Source organism: Clytia hemisphaerica, unplaced genomic scaffold (genome assembly GCF_902728285.1).
Source record: "Clytia hemisphaerica strain Z4C2 unplaced genomic scaffold, Clytia hemisphaerica genome assembly, whole genome shotgun sequence".
Classification (NCBI taxonomy): Eukaryota; Metazoa; Cnidaria; class Hydrozoa; order Leptothecata; family Clytiidae; genus Clytia; species Clytia hemisphaerica.
This window is the reverse complement of record NW_027104433.1, coordinates 1,608,009-1,628,763: the sequence shown is the minus strand read 5'-3', so window position 1 is coordinate 1,628,763 and position 20,755 is coordinate 1,608,009. Positions and strand designations below refer to the sequence as shown.

At 35.1% G+C, this 20,755-nt stretch overlaps 1 protein-coding gene across 9 annotated transcripts in view; it reads right to left on the bottom strand.

The window, feature by feature from the left end:
• Positions 1–206: 206 nt before the first annotated feature.
• The window catches only part of LOC136820701 (uncharacterized), a 29,216-nt gene continuing 8,667 nt past the window's right edge, over positions 207–20,755 (bottom strand). For 3 of the 9 annotated variants that reach the window (XM_067076910.1, XM_067076908.1, XM_067076909.1), the window contains exons 2-10: positions 8,136–9,501; positions 7,633–7,952; positions 7,238–7,421; positions 6,727–6,893; positions 6,268–6,530; positions 6,054–6,108; positions 4,421–4,911; positions 3,072–3,344; positions 207–2,714 (exon numbers count right to left, since the gene is read on the bottom strand). In XM_067076910.1, coding sequence (XP_066933011.1) covers positions 2,582–2,714; positions 3,072–3,344; positions 4,421–4,911; positions 6,054–6,108; positions 6,268–6,530; positions 6,727–6,893; positions 7,238–7,421; positions 7,633–7,952; positions 8,136–9,501 — 3,252 coding nt within the window. In that variant the 3' untranslated portion in view covers positions 207–2,581. Of the gene's footprint in view, positions 2,715–3,071; positions 3,345–4,420; positions 4,912–6,053; positions 6,109–6,267; positions 6,531–6,726; positions 6,894–7,237; positions 7,422–7,632; positions 7,953–8,135; positions 9,502–9,663; positions 10,108–11,463; positions 11,773–17,900; positions 18,093–20,755 lie in introns of those variants that run through there. The other 6 variants (XR_010848633.1, XR_010848632.1, XR_010848634.1 and 3 more) reach the window with 5 other exon arrangements.

The following is a 20,755-nucleotide window of genomic DNA, read 5'->3' as shown; positions in this document are numbered from 1 at the left end:
TACCAGCAACTACAGCCGAAATTACGAAACTTCTCTCTCACCCAATTTCTTAGGGAAATGGACAAAAATACCCACTAAATCGTGAAAATAAGACCATGTTAAGAACATTTTTAGCCTTTATAAATTTCAAGAAGTTATGAACAACCGAAGCGAAAAGGCTTCAAAAAAAATGTTGGATGATCTTATAAAAAAACGAAGCAAATCAATTGATTTTATTTTTCATATATTTATTTACATGTAACAATTCAACATCAGAAAGAAATGATTGCATCATTAATTTTAGACATCCGAAGAAGAAAAAATTAACGCTTTATTCCGTCTAAAAAATTAAGCGTTAATTTTAATTCTTGTGATTTAAAAAAAATGCAAACATCATAATAATAGTACAATAGAGTTTTCAGAAAATAATCATTAAGTTATACATCTTCAGGAAGAAAAAAAAACAGGGAAAAGTAAAAAACATTTAAATTACTTATAAATCAAAAGATAATATTCTAGAATGAAGTAGACAAGTAAGCCCTAAAATAAGTCAACAGAAATCATTCTGCCATGCATGTACTTGAACCATAGTCATTATAAAAAACCCCAATCTGGCAATGTAGTTTTAGCTTTTTGTTAAATTTTCTTTTGTTACAAACAAAAGACAAGTTGCGATTTGCATACTTTTTGATCACGTTACCAAAATCTGCTCTTGGGATTAGTCTATTTTCTAATCACATGATCAAAATAATCACATTTGCAAAATAAATTGATTTGGTACATAAGCTCTATCTCTTTTAACAATAAAAGGAAACAAAAGCCTTCCAGACCAGTGTTTTTATAATGGGAAGATCATTTCAAATTTCCATCCACGTAAACGTGGTTATTTAGTCAAATCATCGACAAAGATTTAGGACATACAACTTAAAGTTTATAGTTCAAAACTGCCTGCTTCATCAACCAAACAAATAATTAACAATAAGTTTAAAGTCATAACATAAAGGGTAAAAAATATTTTGGAAATTTCTTTTAGAAACTAAAAAAAAGGGAAAAATTTTGTAGGTATGAACAGTAAAAAATAAAGTTTTATTAGTATTTACATTATTTGCATACAAGTTAATGATAATGATAATATCAGAAGCATAACAGAAAAAATTTATTATGGAAGGATTCGCCAAGGTAAATTTCATTATACCTAGCTGATAAATTTGGATGGGGTAAAAATTGACAGAAATTTATTTCTTAGGAGTAATCATAGCGGCGTAGAAAACTGATGGTGTAGACAAAGCTGTAAAATTTTAAAGGCTTGAAAACAAACCAATAAAAGATGGGAGCCAACGAAAAAGAGGGCATAGGACAGAAAAAATCCATTCATGAACATAACAAAAGATAGTAAATATAAACAAAGAAACGAACTAAATTTAAAAATAGTCATCGTATTTTAGATCATAAAAAATAATAATGCAGAAAGAACAAAACGAACAAAAAAATACTTGTTATGGTATATAATTAATACACAATTTTCAATACTTTTTAATATAAAATAAATGTTCTGATATAAAAAACTTTTTCTACCTGCAATCCATTCAACACCAGGGAATTTTTCGAATGTTTATTATCCTCTGGATGAACCAAAGTTTTCAGTGACCTAATCCTTGCATAAGGAAATATGGGTCGAACGAAGTAAACAAATTGAAGCCACATAGGCCAATAAACAAAATGGTAGCATTTCAGTGACCTAATCCTTGCATAAGGAAATATGGGTCGAACGAAGTAAACAAATTGAAGCCACATAGTCTCATAAACAAAATGGTAGTATTTCTTTATCAATAGAACAAACGTAGTAACCATCACAGCATCATCAAAAATATTTTGACTGGTGACTTTTCCATTGTGAACAGGACATAAGAATAGGTTTCAAATGTCGAATGCAGAAAAATATAGCTTACAAGCTAACTGTGTCCAAAAAAACATAAGATTTGGAGCGAATCATGCTAACAAGGAGATTTCCTTCGGAACTTTGGAATCTCTCCCATGGTACAGGGCTCGAAATAACGATATTTAGGTGGTCGGACACACTGTCCAATCAAAAATTGATTTGGGTCGGACATGTCCTAAGGCTTTTAAAATAAAATGGGTCGGACATGTCCGATTGATTTTTATGTGGGGTATACTTCAAGTCTAATACAAGCTTCTGATAGAATTTTACATTGATCACGAAGAAGCTAAACAAATGTCAATTAATGGTCAGAAGCCAATGATTTTTACTTGAAGCATGCTTTCATTTGTTGAGAAAAAGCATCACACAAAATGAATATCTAACACTAATGAAAGCAACTTTGAGAGTTTTTGTGTGTAAATAAAGAAGTTACTAATTCTATGTAAATTACAATTTCTTTTGGAAATTTCACAACGCCTCTGACAAATTTTTCGAAGGCACCGAAAGTAATTGGGTCGGACATGATGTCCGACTAGAATCAATTTGGTTCGGACATTTCAGCAATTGGGTCGGACAATGTCCGATGTCCGACCGTTATTTCGAGCCCTGATGGTAATCTCATTATAACCACCATCTACACCACTTCGTATTAAAACTCTTTCATCAAGTTTGAAGAGGAATTTCTTGCTCTTCCTCCTTTGGCGTGATAGAGCGTGACGGAGGCGGTGAATTTGTGGGCGTCATAGAATTCTCATCTTCCATTGGTGAGTAAACCATTTCGTCTGGTTCTTCAAGTCTGAAAGTAGAGTTCAATTTGAAAATTAGTTCTAGGGTAAAATTTCAATACACCGAAGTCACCAGAACTCGGACCTCTCCTCGAATGTTTCCTTAATTCGAACAAGATTCATTGTCCCTTCAGCCACATAAATCTGTAATTCAAAATTTCAATTTCCCGTTCGTGTGCTCGACAGTATTGAGTAATGTTGCAAACTCGTGCGTAGATGACATGGGCAAGCAATAGTCTCAGAGATAACTTTGACAAAAACCTGATCAGAAAAACTCAATAGTTTCTGAAAGGAGAATAAATTCTTCAGACCAAGAAACTTAGTTTTATTAAAGTTCCTTGTTAAGCCATAAATTGATTTTGACTTACTTGATTTTCTTAATTTGCGAAGGGACATCAAATTCGACATCATTGTTGTTGGTCAACATGGTGTTATTGTTCTGTTCCATCTTCTGGGCACCAAGAGGCGACACCACCGACATTTGGGCGCCATCTTTGGGGTCTTTCTTATGTTTCCTTTTCCAACAGTCAGGATTGACTTTCATGCGTTCGTCCGCCATCTCTTTGGCTGAGCGGGCAAATTCTTCGCGCTTCTCTTCCGATGACTCTCGCCATCTTTCACCCAGTAGCTTACTGATTGCTCTGTGGAGTTAAAATAAATATTGATACAAAGTCAATTTACAACAAGATTTTCATTTATTTTAATACTAAAAGCTTAAACACAAATTTTTTTTCAGACGAGGTGACTAATTTCGTGTGGCAAATTCTGAAGTGAAAATTGCAATTTTTGAGATGAAGGTATTTTTGGCACTCCAAAGGAGACCAGGGAGAAGATTCATGACGTAATTTCCTTGGGGTGAAGCTCCGTTAATTAAGGAAGTGCAAGCCATGAAAATTGGTTGCTATTAGTCTTAACAACAGCCGTGTGTTGATAATAAAGTTGCAAAGATTTTTTCGGCTCAAATGAGAATGAACATAAAAGGAATGTGTTCTTTTCGGTGTTGGTTAATATCCTTTGCTATCAAACTTAATGAGGGATCGTTTGCTCATGAAATGAGTGACCGCTAGAGAGCAATTCAAACTTCCCTTTCGCTTTTCATCAAACTTATCGGAAAGTGTTTCTTGAAACAAATCACTGGTCAGAGAAAGGAAGTCGTGAAATGTTGAAGAAATTAGCCACAGAAACACATGTTACTGTTTTTCATTACTGTTGTGGTTTCAGTCTAATTGCTTACGTACCATTTGTGTTAAGATTATTCTTGATCGATTAGTACACTACTGGACTATTACATTCTTATAAATTTCTTTTAAAGTCTATCCCATAACACTGACCCAATGAAAAAGCATCGAAAATTTTTTTTGACTATATAATAAACGTATTTCTTACCAAAAGAACTAAAACGTAAACTTAATTTACACGAGGCCGGAATAAATCTTTAAAGATAGATAAGGACTTTCGCAAGATTTAGGTTCAATCGGAAACGCTAATTTACTAAACCGCACTTTCTTTCGAAACAGGTTATCCTGATAAGAGTCAATAGCGAATAAGTCATGACTGTCAAAAGATATTAATTGAATTTGTAAATGTTAAATGGAATTGTTGATTTTAATCAAGGACAATTAATTGGCAACCCATAAAAAGCATTATGCCTCATTGCGTAAAGTTGGTTAATTTTTGCGACAAAAACATACTAGAATAGTGAATTTTGTTAACATACCTATTATCTTTTCCAGGGAATTCTTTAGTTAATTCGACTCTCATTGATTTTGCAAACAGCATGAAGCCGTTCATGGGTCTACGATCCTTTTCTTCACCTGTCAAAGGTTTCCTTCGTTTCTTACGTATTCCGCCACCGCCCAGGGCGTTCGTTTCAACCGACACTGAGGGGGAAGACTCTGAGTCGGATAAGGATTTGTTGAATTCAGGGTCTCTATTCGTTTTGTCTTTAGTCATCAGGTTTTTATATTCGTTGACAAGTTTGGCGGTGCTTGAGTTGGAATCTTGTTCACTGGCTTTTGAGGAAAACGTTAGTGTGATAGTCTCTACGGTGGAACTCGATGAAGGAGAACTTGTAGACGATGCTGTCGAGTGTGGTGGTTTCGGTTGCGTGACTATGGAGGAGAGATTGAGTGTGGTAGGCGGTGGAGGAGGCGGGAGTTTGGGCGCCATGAAAGCTGCAGTTGATGACGAGGAAGGAGGTTCAGTTTTCTAAACAGAAAAAAAATTATAATGGTTTAAAGACCATGGTTTTATTGAGACCCTTTCGGCCGTAAGCGGTGACTTTCAAATGGAAAATCATATTCGTAGAAGTTGGATAAATCACTTTTAAGGTATGATAAAATGCTTCAAAGTATAGTACGTAGATTGTAAATTAGACACGTCCGAATTATCAAGTCAAAGGAAATCAAAGGAGGTCCCATGTAATAAATCACAGGCTCATCAAGTCTTTTTCTTTTGATAAGAGTATTTTCAGCATGCGTCATCAACCGATCCGTAAATCCCTATTTCCCGTTTATAAAATCTGATCACAGGAGGTTTCTATACACGAAAGCACTCGTGGGTAGTAGACAGATGCAATAGAGTCCCACTATAGAATTTACATAAAAAACGGTATTATAGTTTTTAATCAGGACTAGACAACATAAACATTAAGCTTGGTATTAAATGGTACATGTAAAATACAGGGTATTTTTATCATAAAATATGGAAAAAATTTGAAAACTCTTAAACAAAGCTTAGAATTTGATCTGATCACCCGGCTATTAATTTCCGATTAAGATTTCTTAACAAGCCATTTAGTCAGGCATTTCCGCTTGTGAATTTTATATTTAGTGCGCGCGGTAGGACATTCAACGCTGTCGTCAGCCGCTTGTCATTAATTAAAAGAGAAAATTGATTGTACGCTAGTTTGCTCATATGGAGACATCATAGAGGCTTTATAAGAAATATTTTTTTCTAAGAACTTTTAAGAGTTGATAGGGCTCAAAGTGGACGAAGTACCACCACTTTACCTTAAAATCCGTTCTCGAAATTAAAAAGAACATTGACCATCAAGAAATCATGATCGGGAAAATCACCAGAAGTTAAATTACTAGGACTACTAGGGGTTGTATTTAATTTTCATACTCCATAGTTCTTAATTTGAATCGAATACTGACGCAGCAGATCTTTCTCTCAAATCGATAAGAGGCGTTTTCATGAAACCAGCTGTGACTATAATGATACTATTTTGATTATCCAATCTATGTACGTGAGCTAATGAAATAATACGCCTGTTAAATGTAATGTTAAGACTTTGTGCCAGGGTATGGCGAAATGGGTAAACGAGAAGGTCAATGAAGTAAACTTACCACTATTTTTGTAGCCTGGGTGAACATTTTCGTTTCGTTGGTGTTAAAAGTAAAGCTAGAAAAATGAAACGAGAAAAATAAACATCAGTCACTTTTAAGAACATAGGCTCATAATAGACTGACAGATAAACATCCAAAACGGTTTTCACAACGAAATTTTCTCTTAAACTTAGAATTGAACAAGATGTAAATAAATAGCATGATTAAAACTTACACTTCAGCGACTGAGGATTTCACCAGCGGCGATAGTGTGTTACTCGGCGTCGCTATCAATTTGTTGTTGCTCGATGGTGACGGGATGACAGTGTCAGCAACTGCTAGAGCGCGGAAGGAAGTACCGTACCGAGCCATTGCTTCAGTAGGACTTGAGGCTACCCAACCCTTGTGTTTGACATAGAAAGGATGATCTGAAGGACACTTGGCGACCAGACGTTGGGTACCAGGGATAATTTGCTCGAAAGTCAGAACTACCATTTCCTGAAGAAAGAAGATTAGTTAAATTAAATTCTTTTTAAATTGAAAAAGATTTATTGAGTTGGTTTAAGAGAGGCTCCAACCTAACCGTTGGATGAAATACTCCCGACAATATTACAGTTGTTCTCTATGGAGGAGGTTTACACTGTTGAATAAGACCGATGTCACATACGAATTGTTACATGTCAAAAAAGCTTACCCTTGCGGAATTCATGCTTTGTTCCATCTTGATGCAAACAATTTTCATACCACTAGTGTAGAAATTCATGTTGTCACGCTTCCTGCCACCAGGTGTTGTACAGTAATCGGCTACTTCTTCTGATGTTCGAAAGTTAAGATCATCCTGCTCAAATTTCACATGGCAGCCTGTTTCAGAAATAAGAGAATTAGATGAATAAATGATACTCAGATCTAAGACCTTTACTTAGTCAATCAGAGTCAAGTAGATTTGACCTCTGAAGATAGGGCAAAATGCTGGAATCAAGCAAAACCAAAACCATACTTTCGGGTAAGAAAATTCAGTTTTTTCGACTCTTCTGGCTAATAAGTTAAAGTAAATATTTATTCAGATCTAAGAGATTTTGATCAGATTTTGATAAATCTGGAGAAAGAGAGGTTCATACTAGAATCAATCAAAAACAAAAACCACGCTCGGGGAAGTTAATTCAGTATCTCAACTATTCTACCAAATGAATTTGTAGATCGCTTACCTTTGAGGAAACATAGCCATACGGGTGTTGGCCAAATCTGAGGTTGCCAATATGAAGGTGTTTGAATGTTGTGAATATTGTAAGGCGAAACAGGATGAGTTGATGTTATTATACTGTCACTTCCACTAGTGGGGTGGGATTCACTTCCCACTGATTGACGGTGCACTGTCGGTGTCAACAAAAACTAGAAAAATCAATGCAGAAAATGAGAAAATGAATTTAGAATTTGATATTGAATTAATGCGAATGGTATGGTATAAAGCTAGGTGTAAACGATACAAAATTGAACGTACAATTATGAAACTTAAAGTATTTTATCCATTAGATTTCAAACTGTCAACAAAAATGTGTTATACTTAAGACTTAGAATAGTAGACACAATGAAAAATGCTTACCGATTTATCGGAGAAAGAAAACTTGGATGGACTTTTAAGGCCCCATTCGACTCCTGATCCATCGGTTCCAAGAAGACTTGGCGTCAATGACGTTAATGGACTGTGGTTGTACAGGCTACGTGGCGACGTCGCGAATTCAGCCAGTTGACGGAGCTTGCTTGCTTGGTCTTTCTTTACACCAACGTCTTTACCTTTGGAGTCGATTTCCATTGAGGATGGATTCGGGTTGATAACCAATGCCGGTGGAATGGACTTTGACCTTGATGTTCGACGCGTCAATAGAGATTTAGGCGATTGAAGGATCGATTCCATTGATGAGACTAAGAAATAAGAAATAAATAAAAACTAAACACGAGCACGTGAAGTTTTCGTAAGAACACCTGACAAGGATATGCGGATATCCATATTAAGGTATAAGGGTTCAAGGATAGAATCTGTGGTAAAAATAGTACCTAAAGTCATGCAATTTTAGGCTATGTGAAAAATATCCTCTAAATAATTACCAGGAAAATATGGTTCTTTGGTGTCCGTTATACTATCCATTCTCAACTTCTTGATTATATCAGGTGATGGTAGTACCGGCGAAAGTGTGCTGGTCGGGACAGGTGATATTACGGAATTCTCGTTCTGAAAAACACTATCCGAATCGATACTACTTTCCGAAGTACCTCGTTTAACGTTCGTAATATGATTATTGTTGTTCCGGTCGTAAGCCGGGGGTGAAAGTTGACACCCGGGCGATGAAATATCCGGTACAATCTGTTCAGTGTTTTGTGATAAATGACACTGGCTCTTAGCAACTGTTGGTAAATTCAGGCTATTGCTATATGGATTGTCTTGATAACTACATGAATTGTTATTATTGGTAGAGACACAAGGCATGTTATGAGGGTGGCTGTTTATAAGACTATTTGGATACTCTTTTGCCTCGTTGGGTGGAACCAAGTCTTTAAAAGGGCTAAATAGACGTCCACCACCATGTAAGGTTGACGGTTTGACGTCGTTTAATGACGTGTATTGTAGTTCGTCTGCCGGGTTCTTATGATTGTTGAAATTATTGTAAACACCGTGGTGACCTGGATGTGGGCTGTGAAAACCACCGTCAGGTCGGCGATCAAAATAATCGAAAGAACGTTGCGATTGAAAGTCGACTGAAGGTAACCGAGGATTTGAAAGATCGCCCGTTGATAGTCGTTGGCATTGGTTACGGAACTCCATATTATTCTGATGACATTGTTGAGTGTATTCAGATAACGATCCTCTTTGTGTGAAATCATCTGTGCCGTATTTCCGTGTAAAATCGTTCCTCCGGTCAAAAAAATTACCGTAACGGTCCTTAACTGGATATGGGCTCTGTGATCCGGAACCACTCGAACTAGTGGATAAATATTGAGTAAAATCTAACGGACTTTTCAATAAAGGACTCAATGGTATGTTTTTAATCAAAGGCGAAGACAGTGATTTAGTTAAAGGTGATGGAGCGATGCTTGACGTTCTGTCGGATGAAAAACTCCCTCCACCACCGTTGACGTAGCCTCTAGAGTTGTACTCGTTCATGTTAAACAAATGATCCTCTTCGGAGGAGAGTGACTCTCTATCTTTTGGTGAATTTGCATTCCCATTATTGTTGTTATTGTTCTGTTTGGAAGCAACTGGTTCAATGTGGTGTGCTTTTCGTAAATGATACTTTAGTCCGTTTGCACTTTTAAACTTTTTATGGCAGACATGACAAACGTGCGGTCGCGGATCGATATCGTGCGACTTGAGATGATATCTGTAGCCAGGTGAGGAGCGAAATACTTTTCCACATCCTTCTTGCGGGCATCGAAGTAGTTTTCCAGGTTTCTGTGTATCCGTACCGGGAACTTCCTAAGGGAGAAGAGATACATTAGGTTAATAAATAATCTTCGGATTGAGTCTGGAAAAGGAAAGTGTGGTCAAAATCTGAAACTTATCCTTCAGGATAAGCAGTTTAATGAATAAAATGAGAACAGAATATAAAAAAGACAAATTCAAGAAATAATATCTTACAGGTAACGTGGCGAGAACCATCTCTAAGTAATTTCACAACAATAAATGACAAGCAACTAATAGAACGACATGACCATCACAAATGAATAAAATGACTACTCTTTTTATTTCATTAATTTCACTAATTCGCTATGTTTTGTCATGAAAAGAACAGATAAATCGTAAGAATAAATGATAATAAGCAGAAGACAGGAAGTAAGCGCTGAGTGATTATAAACCCCCAAGCGAGTTTGCATCATTATGAATATAAAATATGAGATTAAGACCTGCTAATCAACAGCGCCCACCCGAGGCTTACTTCGAAGCGTTATCACGAATGAAACGCAATGTAATTTTGAAACGACTTTTAGGATTTACAAACGAAGGTCGAGGTTTCTTTGTCTTTATTTTCTACAGGGCCAATGGACGAGGTCACAGCCAGGGTAAATAAAGGGATCCCTTCCCCATTAGATCAGGTTTTTTTTAAATATGACCAAGTAATTGAACCCTTTGAACATTTAAACTTAAAACAGGGGAATCAACTATTGGATATAATACATTGACAACTGACAAATGAGTCTAGTAGTTTCATAAATAGAAGAGAGCACTGAAATTAGATTAGATATTAACATAAAACCTCTTTGAATGAAAGACAAGATATCATCTAATTGAATCAAGGCTAGTGAAACAGGCTTAACAGAGGAATAAATACGCTTAGTGTCAACACCACACAGAAAGGCTTTATAGTTCAGAAGTCATCGAAAATTGGATTTCGTATGACACTACTACATAGATTAAAAGAGAACAAAAGAAAGGGTTAATTATCAAATTTGAAAGTCATGCTGTATCCGAGTGATTGTAACTAATCAATAAAATGCTCTAGTTTATTTCTGATGATATTAAAAAAAACACAGCAATACTAAGAAATCTAAGAAAGCATTCTTCATTTTGGATGTTATAAAATGCTTTTATCCCTCGCTAAATTTTACTTCATTGATTAAAACATTACAGCCATAACATCCAACAATGACGAGTCTAATAATAAAATTCAATTAGATTCTTAATTACGCATGTTATATTACTGTTATTCCTGGTTACATTTAGACACGACTTTGATTAAATAAAACAAACCAAGACACCAGATCATATCAAAATCGAATTGACTGGATGTCAAACCCTCATTCAAACCCAAAGAACGTAAATCAAGAGAGACCAGTGGCTCATCATATCACACACTTCATCAATCCCCTATTTGTTTTGAAGTAATTAAAGCGACGTTTCCGTACCAATCTCAAGATAACAGAAAGGGATAGCGACAATGTTTTTAAGGTTGTTAGAGACACCATTTTTAACATGGACTAGAAAATCCCTAAAGTCCGGACTAATCATTAACATAAACTTCGTGTCAGTTTTGTATGAAAACAACAACAAAAATATCTGGTTGTTTGAAAACACGACACTTTGAGCCGTCACCGTCGGGGCACAATGTCCGGAAGTACGTCGTCGACGACGGCTAAGGCAAGCTATCGCATCAAGAAGACGGATATTTTCATCTAACGGACACATCTAAAGGTTCATGATTTCGGACAGATTGTCCGTCATTTCTTCAGAAGAAATCTCTGTTCGGAATTGTATAAATATAGCGATGTAGAAAGTTCAAGGGGCTAGGCAGCGTGTCTGATTATTTAATCTACTCTTATCCTTTACTCTTTCTCGCTACCCACGCTAACAATATGCATGCCAGAATGAAATTTCTATCGCACTAACATATAATTAAGCCGAATAAGAAATCTTTATCATGAAATAGTTGAAATAACCTACCAAATTAACAGAAGGCACTACTCCAAAAATCATGTTTATTTGAATAAAAAACTGTAGGTAGTAATAGGTAGTAAGTACTCCTGAAATGTCCCAATACAATTTCAAAACTCGCAACTCTCGTGAATATATTTACAACACATCGATTCAAACCCAAACCCAAACCCCAAAAATCAATTCCAACGGTTTCAATCTGTCTTCACGGAGTGAGTAAATCAAAAATAAATAGCTTTTAAAACAATAAGTGAATCCCAGTGTAGTCAGGTCAGTACCCCTTTTTCACAGACACGTCATCGATCAATGGAATTGAATGACTGAATTGATCACACAACTTTCATCAAAATACATCATTTTCTATACAGAAATTTATAGTTTGAATTCTTATAAATTCACTCTCTTTTCTCACCGTTATTAAGGTGATTTGGGGAAGTTCATAATGTAATGAAAATAAAACGAACGAAACAACAATTTATTGTTCAAAATCACCGTGGCTTTTTTCTTACGCTTGGCTTATTTTCTTTTTCCCTTCGTTCTTTTTTTTGTGTGTGATTTTTGACGAGTGTGAAAGGATGAAGAATGGTCGCCTCTTGGGGGACGAACAAAGTAGTATGTGAATTATAAGAAACCTAAGTCTATGTTCTACGATATTCTCAGTGCTATCAAAGTGGTAATATAGAAGTATCTCATCATTTGAGAAAGCTCTAGACAAGATAGATCAAAAGCCCAAATTCCCAAACTATTCTATGAACAAGATTTAAAGATAGATAGCTACGTAGATTCGAGTTGTTCTTCTTATAAAAAAGAACGACAGTGAAAAAAATAAGCATATTATTTGTCATGAAGTCAAATTTAAGTCGATGAAGCTGAGAAGAGAATAACCTGCTGAATAATTGATTCCTATTTGTGAAGCAAAACAACGAGAAATGAGAAGGGAATAATATTTATAAGGCTGATTCACAATGAAAATGAAACCATGTAAAGTGAATTCGTTCATTAATTTATTCATATTGGTGCAACAAAAGAATCCTAATTGGACACCTGGGAAGTTGTACATTGAGTTTTATGATCATTTCTTGATTATCCCATACTAGTTTTTCACACCTCTCATGGAACTCCAGCTAAGCAGTCTCTTACTGAATCAACAAAACTGAAAAAGGCCAGTTCCTTTCCCTCCAAACTGAGACATAGATGAGCAGTCGACTTCATTTTAGACTAGAAACCTATCCCTGACTTCGTTTGCCCCTTTCCCTGGCGCTTTAAGACATCTATCGAAACGCTTTTACTCGAAAGAGAAATTTCACATTTCCGGAATTTGATGAGCAATAGCAAGAAGACACTTAAAAAGAAATATTGAAGATATTTCCATATTCTAATTCGAATCTTACAATGTTAGAGGCAAAGGCTACTTGAAAAATTCATCCATATAAACTTTATCTATCCGAAAAGAGGAAGAGTATACCACAGTATAAACAAGAGAAAATAAAAGAAAAAAACAACACATAAAGTTAACCAAAACTAATTGAAACTTTTTCTCTTCATTCGCCTTCTTATCAACATTTTCCTCTAAATTCAAGATGTATGATTGGAAATCTCGAGAGTAATGATCAACCAATTAACCATTCATTATGTCAAATAATGATGACTGTCGCTCCTGCATTCTTGTCAAAATTTACTAAATGAACTTAACGAATTTTCTCAAACCCCCCTTCAATCTATCATTAAATTATAGCATTTGATTGTTATGAGTTTGCTAAAACGCGCAGGGAGATCTCGCACCAACTTCGATCTCTTTGACAATGGGGCGCTAATTGGACTGTTGCTGATAAAATTGGAGCCATTTTTATTAAATATGAGTATGACTCAAGGTAGCCTAGAAAGCAATGTATCATAACTTTAGGGGCAGGGGAGATGCCGTGGTTAAGCAGCAAATAACTTCTAGTAGTCCAGTCTGCACAAAATATAAAAAAAGTCTCGTTCAAGGTCAGAGTTCTAATCGTAATAACACAAATAACTTTGTAGATTACCCCCAATACCGGTGTTTAAAAATCTAATATCAAAACTTAACAACAAGCATTAGTATCAATTTCCAGTCAAATCCTTAGAGGATTTAAAAGCCATCATAACATACACACCCACTCAATCACAGAGCGTATAAAGAAAGAAAAGAACTATATTGTATGTACGTATTACCACATAATGAAAATAGCATTGAATCAGATATAACAAAATTACAGCGATAAAAATCAAGTTCAGACGTGACAAAAGTCTCAGAAGGAGCAGAGTTAGTTGATATATATGTGCGGTGTTAGAATACACGTCATTTAAAGACACCAGATGAGACGGATTATAAGGACTCGATTATTCATGTAATTTTGATTCTTTATAATAACTCCTCTGACGAAGTACTAGAAATAAACGTCAATACATTCGGATAAACACTTTCACTCGCGAAAGATCAGATTACACGCAGTTTCAATTTTGCTGACACAAGCATCAGTCTATCTTATCCATAGAATTAAAACAATACTATCCCCTACATATAAACTTTCCAAGAATATGCCTAAAATTGTTGTTGACTCTGTTAGCTAGTCTCGATAACTCTAACAGAACCCTGTAGAATCGGAAAAATGCCAGGTTCAAACCCTAAGCAAACCTCCTTAGCAATACAGGAATCTTGCCAAAAAGAAGATACTCTGTTTTTGTTCTACTTGGTCAAAATAACATGCTTGATATTGCAAAACAAAATACTCTTGCAAAGGAATGCTGTGACTTCAAAACACACTATACGTCATTATGTCACTTCAAGAAGACAATACATACGTAATATTGAAATGAGCTACTTGATATACAGCGCATTGGAAGCTTAAAATATAGGAGTGTTATAAGATCTGTGGTATAATATCAAAGCAAAGTCAGCTTATACAATCATCATGTCAAAGTGATAACCAAAACAAAGTAATACCTTTGACGCATAAGAAATACACGTTTTTTGTAAGAACATAAGGCTTCAATGGCTAAATTTCCTTAGGAAAATGGTCAAAAATAACAACCTGTTAAGAATATTTTTAGGCTTAAAATTTAGGATGTTCTTATAAAAAAACGTGAATTTCATACGAATTAATTATATTATGCTTTTTGAGACCTTTTAAACAAGCAAGCCGTTATTTAGGAGATTTCTCTTTGTGAGGTATTCAAGAGCTCAAGGACTGGCTTCAAAAAGTTTGTTTTGATATCGGCAATATTTTAAAGTAATTATTCTTTTTACACATTTTTTTATAAGAACAAACTATATAAGAACACAAGGCTTCGATGGTCAAAATGTTAAGAACAAGTTAAGAACATTTTATAGCTTTACAGACCCCAAAATGACCAGTTTCCCAATTTCTTAAGTAAATGACAAAAATGCTCACAAAAGTGGTGAAATTAAGAACATGTTACAGAACATTTTTAGGCTTGAAGCTCAAAAAATTAAGAACGTTCAAAGGCTTCAAAAATTTTGGATGTTCTCATAAAAAAACGTGTACTCGAAATGTTTTGATTTATCGAAGTAACAGTAATATTTTGAAAAAAGAAAAGAATTCACAAATTGAAATTGAATTATTCGATCATCATCAAAAGTCAAACATCGAAGTTAGCCAGGAAACAACACAAGGAAATCAAGGCCTAAATTAAGACTACTTTTAAGACCTTAAAACAACAAAAAATGCTTCTATAAAAAGACACATTGTAGCTTGGGCGCATTTAAATAGACTGTACAGCAACACCAAGTCAATTTGTGGAATGTTAGTTTTTCATGGTTTTGTAAAATAAACAGACAAGTAAATAAACACGGGCCTGTCATCCACAGGCCTAGCCACTCAAGTTTTATGGAGGAGATCGATCCACTAGCCCGTGTTCCCTTTAAGGAAGCTATCACTCTCCATCACAAGTCATCTTAGATCAGTGAAAGTTTTTATGAAAGTGTCGTTTTATCTTTCACCCTGTCGAGTTCGTACATGAAGTTGAGAAGCACAAACAATTTTAGTGGATTTATTCAAGTGGTTGCTTCCTTCTCTTGATAAGTGAGTCAGGGCTATTGAGAGATTTTCAACTCTGGTGGTACTGCTGCTGGTTCGAATCATTCTAAATAAATTTCAATGCACCTTAAACGAAAAACTTTCGGCAACATCTTGCTAGTGAGACCCCTTAAAACCAATGAGAGAAAATTCGAATCTGGAATAATTCAGAACGCAAAAACATTGAATAATTAGCGGTAATGAAAATGAGAAAGTTATACCACAACCACTTTATGTGCAGAGAATTGGCTGTTGTGGGTGATAAAAATTCCAACGCAATTTGAATATTCAGTTCAAGAACATTAAAACGTCAAGCGTATCACTTTACATTTCCCATAACACAGGCTGTTCTTCAATTACATAAGTAGTGGGGTCGTTTAGCATAATTTACGGGAAAAGAATAAGATCTAGCTGAAACTTTCTCCAGACCTTCTCTATAGGATGGTTATGCCTCTGGAAAAATTCCCCTAAAATCCCACTGGTGGAACATCCCTTTCTTGGGACATTTATTTTTTTCCCAGGCAAAACCCTAAGGGCGAAATTTTTTGAAAATTTCAAACTCATTTTCAGACATTATCAAGTATACCATTCGAAAGCTCTCGAAAAACTATATAGAAGACTTTTAAACGGGTATAGCCGATTCCATTACCTAACTCAAAATAATTCACGCAGAAGATGCTATTTATGGTCAATTTTGACCAAAGTGTGGCGAAAAGTGGAACTTGCGCATGAAATATCTCGAGTTAGGTAAGTAAATCAGCTATAACCGTTTAAAAGTCTTCTATATAATTTTTCGAGAGCTTTCGAATGGTATACATGATATTGTCTGGAAATAAGTTTGAAATTTTCAAAAAATTTCGCCCTTAGGGTTTTGCCTGGGGAAAAAATAAATGTCCCAAAAAAGGGATGTTCCACCAGTGGGATTTTAGGGGAATTTTTCCTGAGGTATAATCATCCTATAGAGAAGGTCTGGAGAAAGTTTCAGCTAGATCTTATTTTTTTCCTACAAACAGCCTGTATTTTTGTAACACGACCACACTAAAGTGGTTTTACTGACCAACTGATCGATTTCTTGTTGAAACATGTATCAATGATTTCTCATACTAGACAGACGACATCATCAACAAAAATTTTAAATCTACAGTGAATTTAAAGACAGCATATGGAAACCAGCTGAGATCTTCAAAAGGCAAGAACGATTTCGATGATAGGTCTAATTCTCATCAAACCTCGCAACGACATTATTAGCAAAACACACAAGGATAGGAGAGAAACGAGTATAAATGATTGAAAGGCTGCGGATCAACAACTTGATTAGCACAAGAAAATCAAATGTAATCTTTCACAACAACTAAACGCGTGTAAACTATCATTTGTATAAGATTTGCAAAAGAGGACAGAGACATTCAAAGAAAACCATAGGAAATCTTTAACAGCATAACACGAGATGTAACATTCTATACAATATGGATTTTCGTAATTTAATTTCCCCTATTTTAAGCTAAATTAACTGTTGATTATGTAAAAAAGAAAGGAAAGAATAGTCTGTCTAAAATCATTAGTGGTCTTACAACATATTTCAAACATCCCTTAGAGAGAAATTGGTATACAAAACAAAGGACATTAGTCTTGGTAAGAGTCTTTCCAAATGTCAAGTGCGATTAACCGCTAAGACATGATTTCCCTTAAGTTAATTTCCGATGTAAAGTAAAGCCTCATGGACTACCACTGTTTAAAAATTATTTAACATCCTCTTCAATGTCTGATGGTCTGAGTTGACGATAATAAACGAGTGTATTATTAAAGGTTTTATTTTTACATAAGTGTTCCCGTTTCATATCAGACACATTTCATATCGGGACAGTGTCTGCCTATTGTTATGTTATGCTGATATAAGCAAAAAACGTTTTTCTTTTCCTCTTTCTGACCTATCTTGCTCCACATTTGTGTCAAACCAATGTGTAAAAGCTTGTGAATCAAAATTGATGAGTAAGCAAACGATATCACTCTTATTTAAAAACAAAACCTTTAAAGTCTGAATGAACAACGTAACAAAGACAGCAAATAAACTTTTCTTATCTTATTACATGAAAAAGTAGGTAAGTATTTTAACGGGCTTGACAAAAAAATAACATAAATGACTTGAATTTTGCTTTGATTGAAACGAAAGGGGGCTTTAGATTTATAATTTTGTTAATCTTCCATTCCTGTTGAATAGATGTCTTGATGTATTCCCTTTAATAAGGTTTTGGTTGTTTTGAAGTGTATTTTGAAGTTGGCTAAAAATTTATACATGAAAATGGTCAGCACTGACAAAAGCGTGATGGATTCCAAGAAGAGGCCAAATCAAATATATACATGTTCAAAAAACAGGAAATTATTTACCATAGTACAAGAAGCTACCATTATGAAAATTCCATCGAGTTGGCACAGCACACAATAGAAAGCAAAAAACAATAAAAAGTTATATCTCCTCTCCAATAATGATTGATTGACTTGAGAAAAGTTTCAACGAACTAGTACCCAGTCGTATAAATTCTATTGGTTGTGATGTTTATCTTATCTCATTTAATGAATAAAAATGTTTTTGTTATACTCAAATGGTTCACGAATGAAATAGATATAACATTATCTTGTCTGTATCAGCCACTAAAAATCATTGTTTGAATAGAAAATAATGTGAAATGATTTCTTTACAACGAGTTGACTTGACACGCACAGAGGTCATCATACATCAGAAAATAAATCAACATTTTTCTCTCCCCTCTTTTCACTCTTAACACAAGGTTAAACCAATAAGGACCGATTAGAAACTAAATGACGTCATCTTGTATGGTAGCCATATTGAATTACTTCTAGTCTTAAGAGTTTAATGATGAAGTGTCATTAAAATTTTTAGGGTTTTTGCTTGAATTTACAGCATTGAACTAGAGAAACAACTTAACTTTCCTGATATATCTTAACATTACATCACATTCAGTGGCGTTGTGGCAGGGGAGGCCGGGGGGCCATGGTCCCCCAGCGGAGCTTTTTTGAAGGGGCGCCGAAGAGCAAGGGGCGCCAAAAGAGAACTTAAAAATCATACTTTATGCGCCTTAAATTGCGCCCAGGACCAATTTTACTGAGATAATTTTAAAATACTTAGAATTTTTTTTTGCTCCCTTCGCTCGCAATACAGTTAATTGGTAACTTCTATGCAATCAAGCTAATTTACAAGGTTTTCTTTGAACAATATAGCATTATTAAATGAAAATCTAACTGCGCCCCAAAAGTAATATGCTGCCAACAACATTGAAATCATATAACATCAATTTTTCGCTCGCTTCGCTCGCATTACACCTTCTTTCTTTAACTTTCTTTTCACTCTAGCAAGTGTCAAATCTGCCTACTTTTATTTAGTGATTTAGGGTTTTGGCAGTCGATTTTCAAAAATTTTCTAGTCGTTGGGGACACCACTTTGGAAAATTGGGGGGGGGGGCGCCATTTAAAAAAAATTGACTTTGGCCCCTCCAGAAAAATTTTCCCACAACGCCACTGATCACATTACATAAACTCAAAGATGTCAAGTACAAAAAACGCAAACAAAAAAATTAAGCTAACAAAAATAAGCTGGTAATTTCCCCACACCCAAATAATCTCCAAAACACAAAATCATGTAATTGATTGTGAGAACGTCCATCATCTCCTGGCAGATAGAGTGCTTCTACCCTTTGTCTTGTAATGATGACCCAACTAACACAACGTCTTTTCAATGTTCATCCAGCATTCATAACGGCCATGTAACGTCGATTGAACGTTGAAACAACGTTGTGTCAGCAGGGCATATCGTATATTTTGAAACCCCTACATATCCGCAACTGGACTTGAAAACATCCTCTCTAGCTCTCACTTCCTGTTCATAAGCCAACAGAACTCTCTGCTGTGGAAACAATAACAAACTATTGTGTAAGAGAAAACAAGGGGAGAGGATCAAAACATAGAGACAAACTGAGTCTAAACATAAAATGGATTGAAAAGCTAAATTGGCCAAAACAATCAAAGTAAAGCCCGCCGATAATAAAACTGCTTCAACTATTGAAAAATCAAAGCAATGTGAATCAGGCACTATCTTAGACACACCCTTAAATACTTTCCTATATAACCCACGAAGGAATCAAAACTTGAGACATTGGAGCAACGAGATTCCTGTCAAAATATAACCTAAACTATACGTCAAACATATTTTATTACATCGTTAAAAAACTGAAAACGTCACACAAGCACTTTGAAAACAAAGTTTTTAAAACCTATCTATTATACATTGTGTCGACAATCACAAATCATTTATAAAGTGTACATGTAAATCACAGGCTATCAATTACATCAAGAATCGAATAATACGTTCATCATATTGAAATATCTAAAGCCCTATACACATAAGACGTAAGTGTCACAATCCAAACACATTATAAGGCTTGTATTCCACTACAACTCAAAGTAATTTCATAGGCTTGTTATATCTAAATCATACCCACCCCATCGTAATGAGAACTTGATTGAAGAAGTATTGGGTAGGACAAAGAAAATGTTAAAAATTGAACACAAAGTTTGACAACAAACTTGACTAAGCTAACTAAGGCTCTATCTACACAAAAGCTACTAGTACTCTTTTATTATTTGCGAAGAGGAGAGTGGGATGTTGAGAGGGTGCTATACTATAATATGACATTACGACAGTATACACAGGGGAGACGTAGGAATGTTCAAGTGAGGTTTTGAGAGGTTCTCAGATCAACTGGAGTGTTAAACCACAAGAAAAGACAACTTTTCTGTAAACAAATCTTCAACAAAAAATCTCATCAATACTAATCACAAGAACATTATAAATAATTTCAAAAGCATGCTGTATCATGTTATTGAGTACTTCGAACAAACCAAAAAGTCCTTATTGTATTGTATCAACTCAGACTGTAGAATCAAGTTTCATACACCAAAAACATTGTGGGAAACTGAACTCACTCCAACCATTAATCTCACAAAATCAGCACAAAACAGCACTCAATAAAATCAATAAAGGATAAATGAAGAGGAATGCTTTCATAATTATATTGAACGGTTAGCAACAAGAGCAGTAGAGAATGATTGACGATGACATCTTGATGTTGAAGAGTTAAGCTATGAGCGAATGAAAGTCATTTCATGCTATTAAACGATCGGAAATGATAATTAAACCAAAATACAATTCAAAAAAGGCAAACACA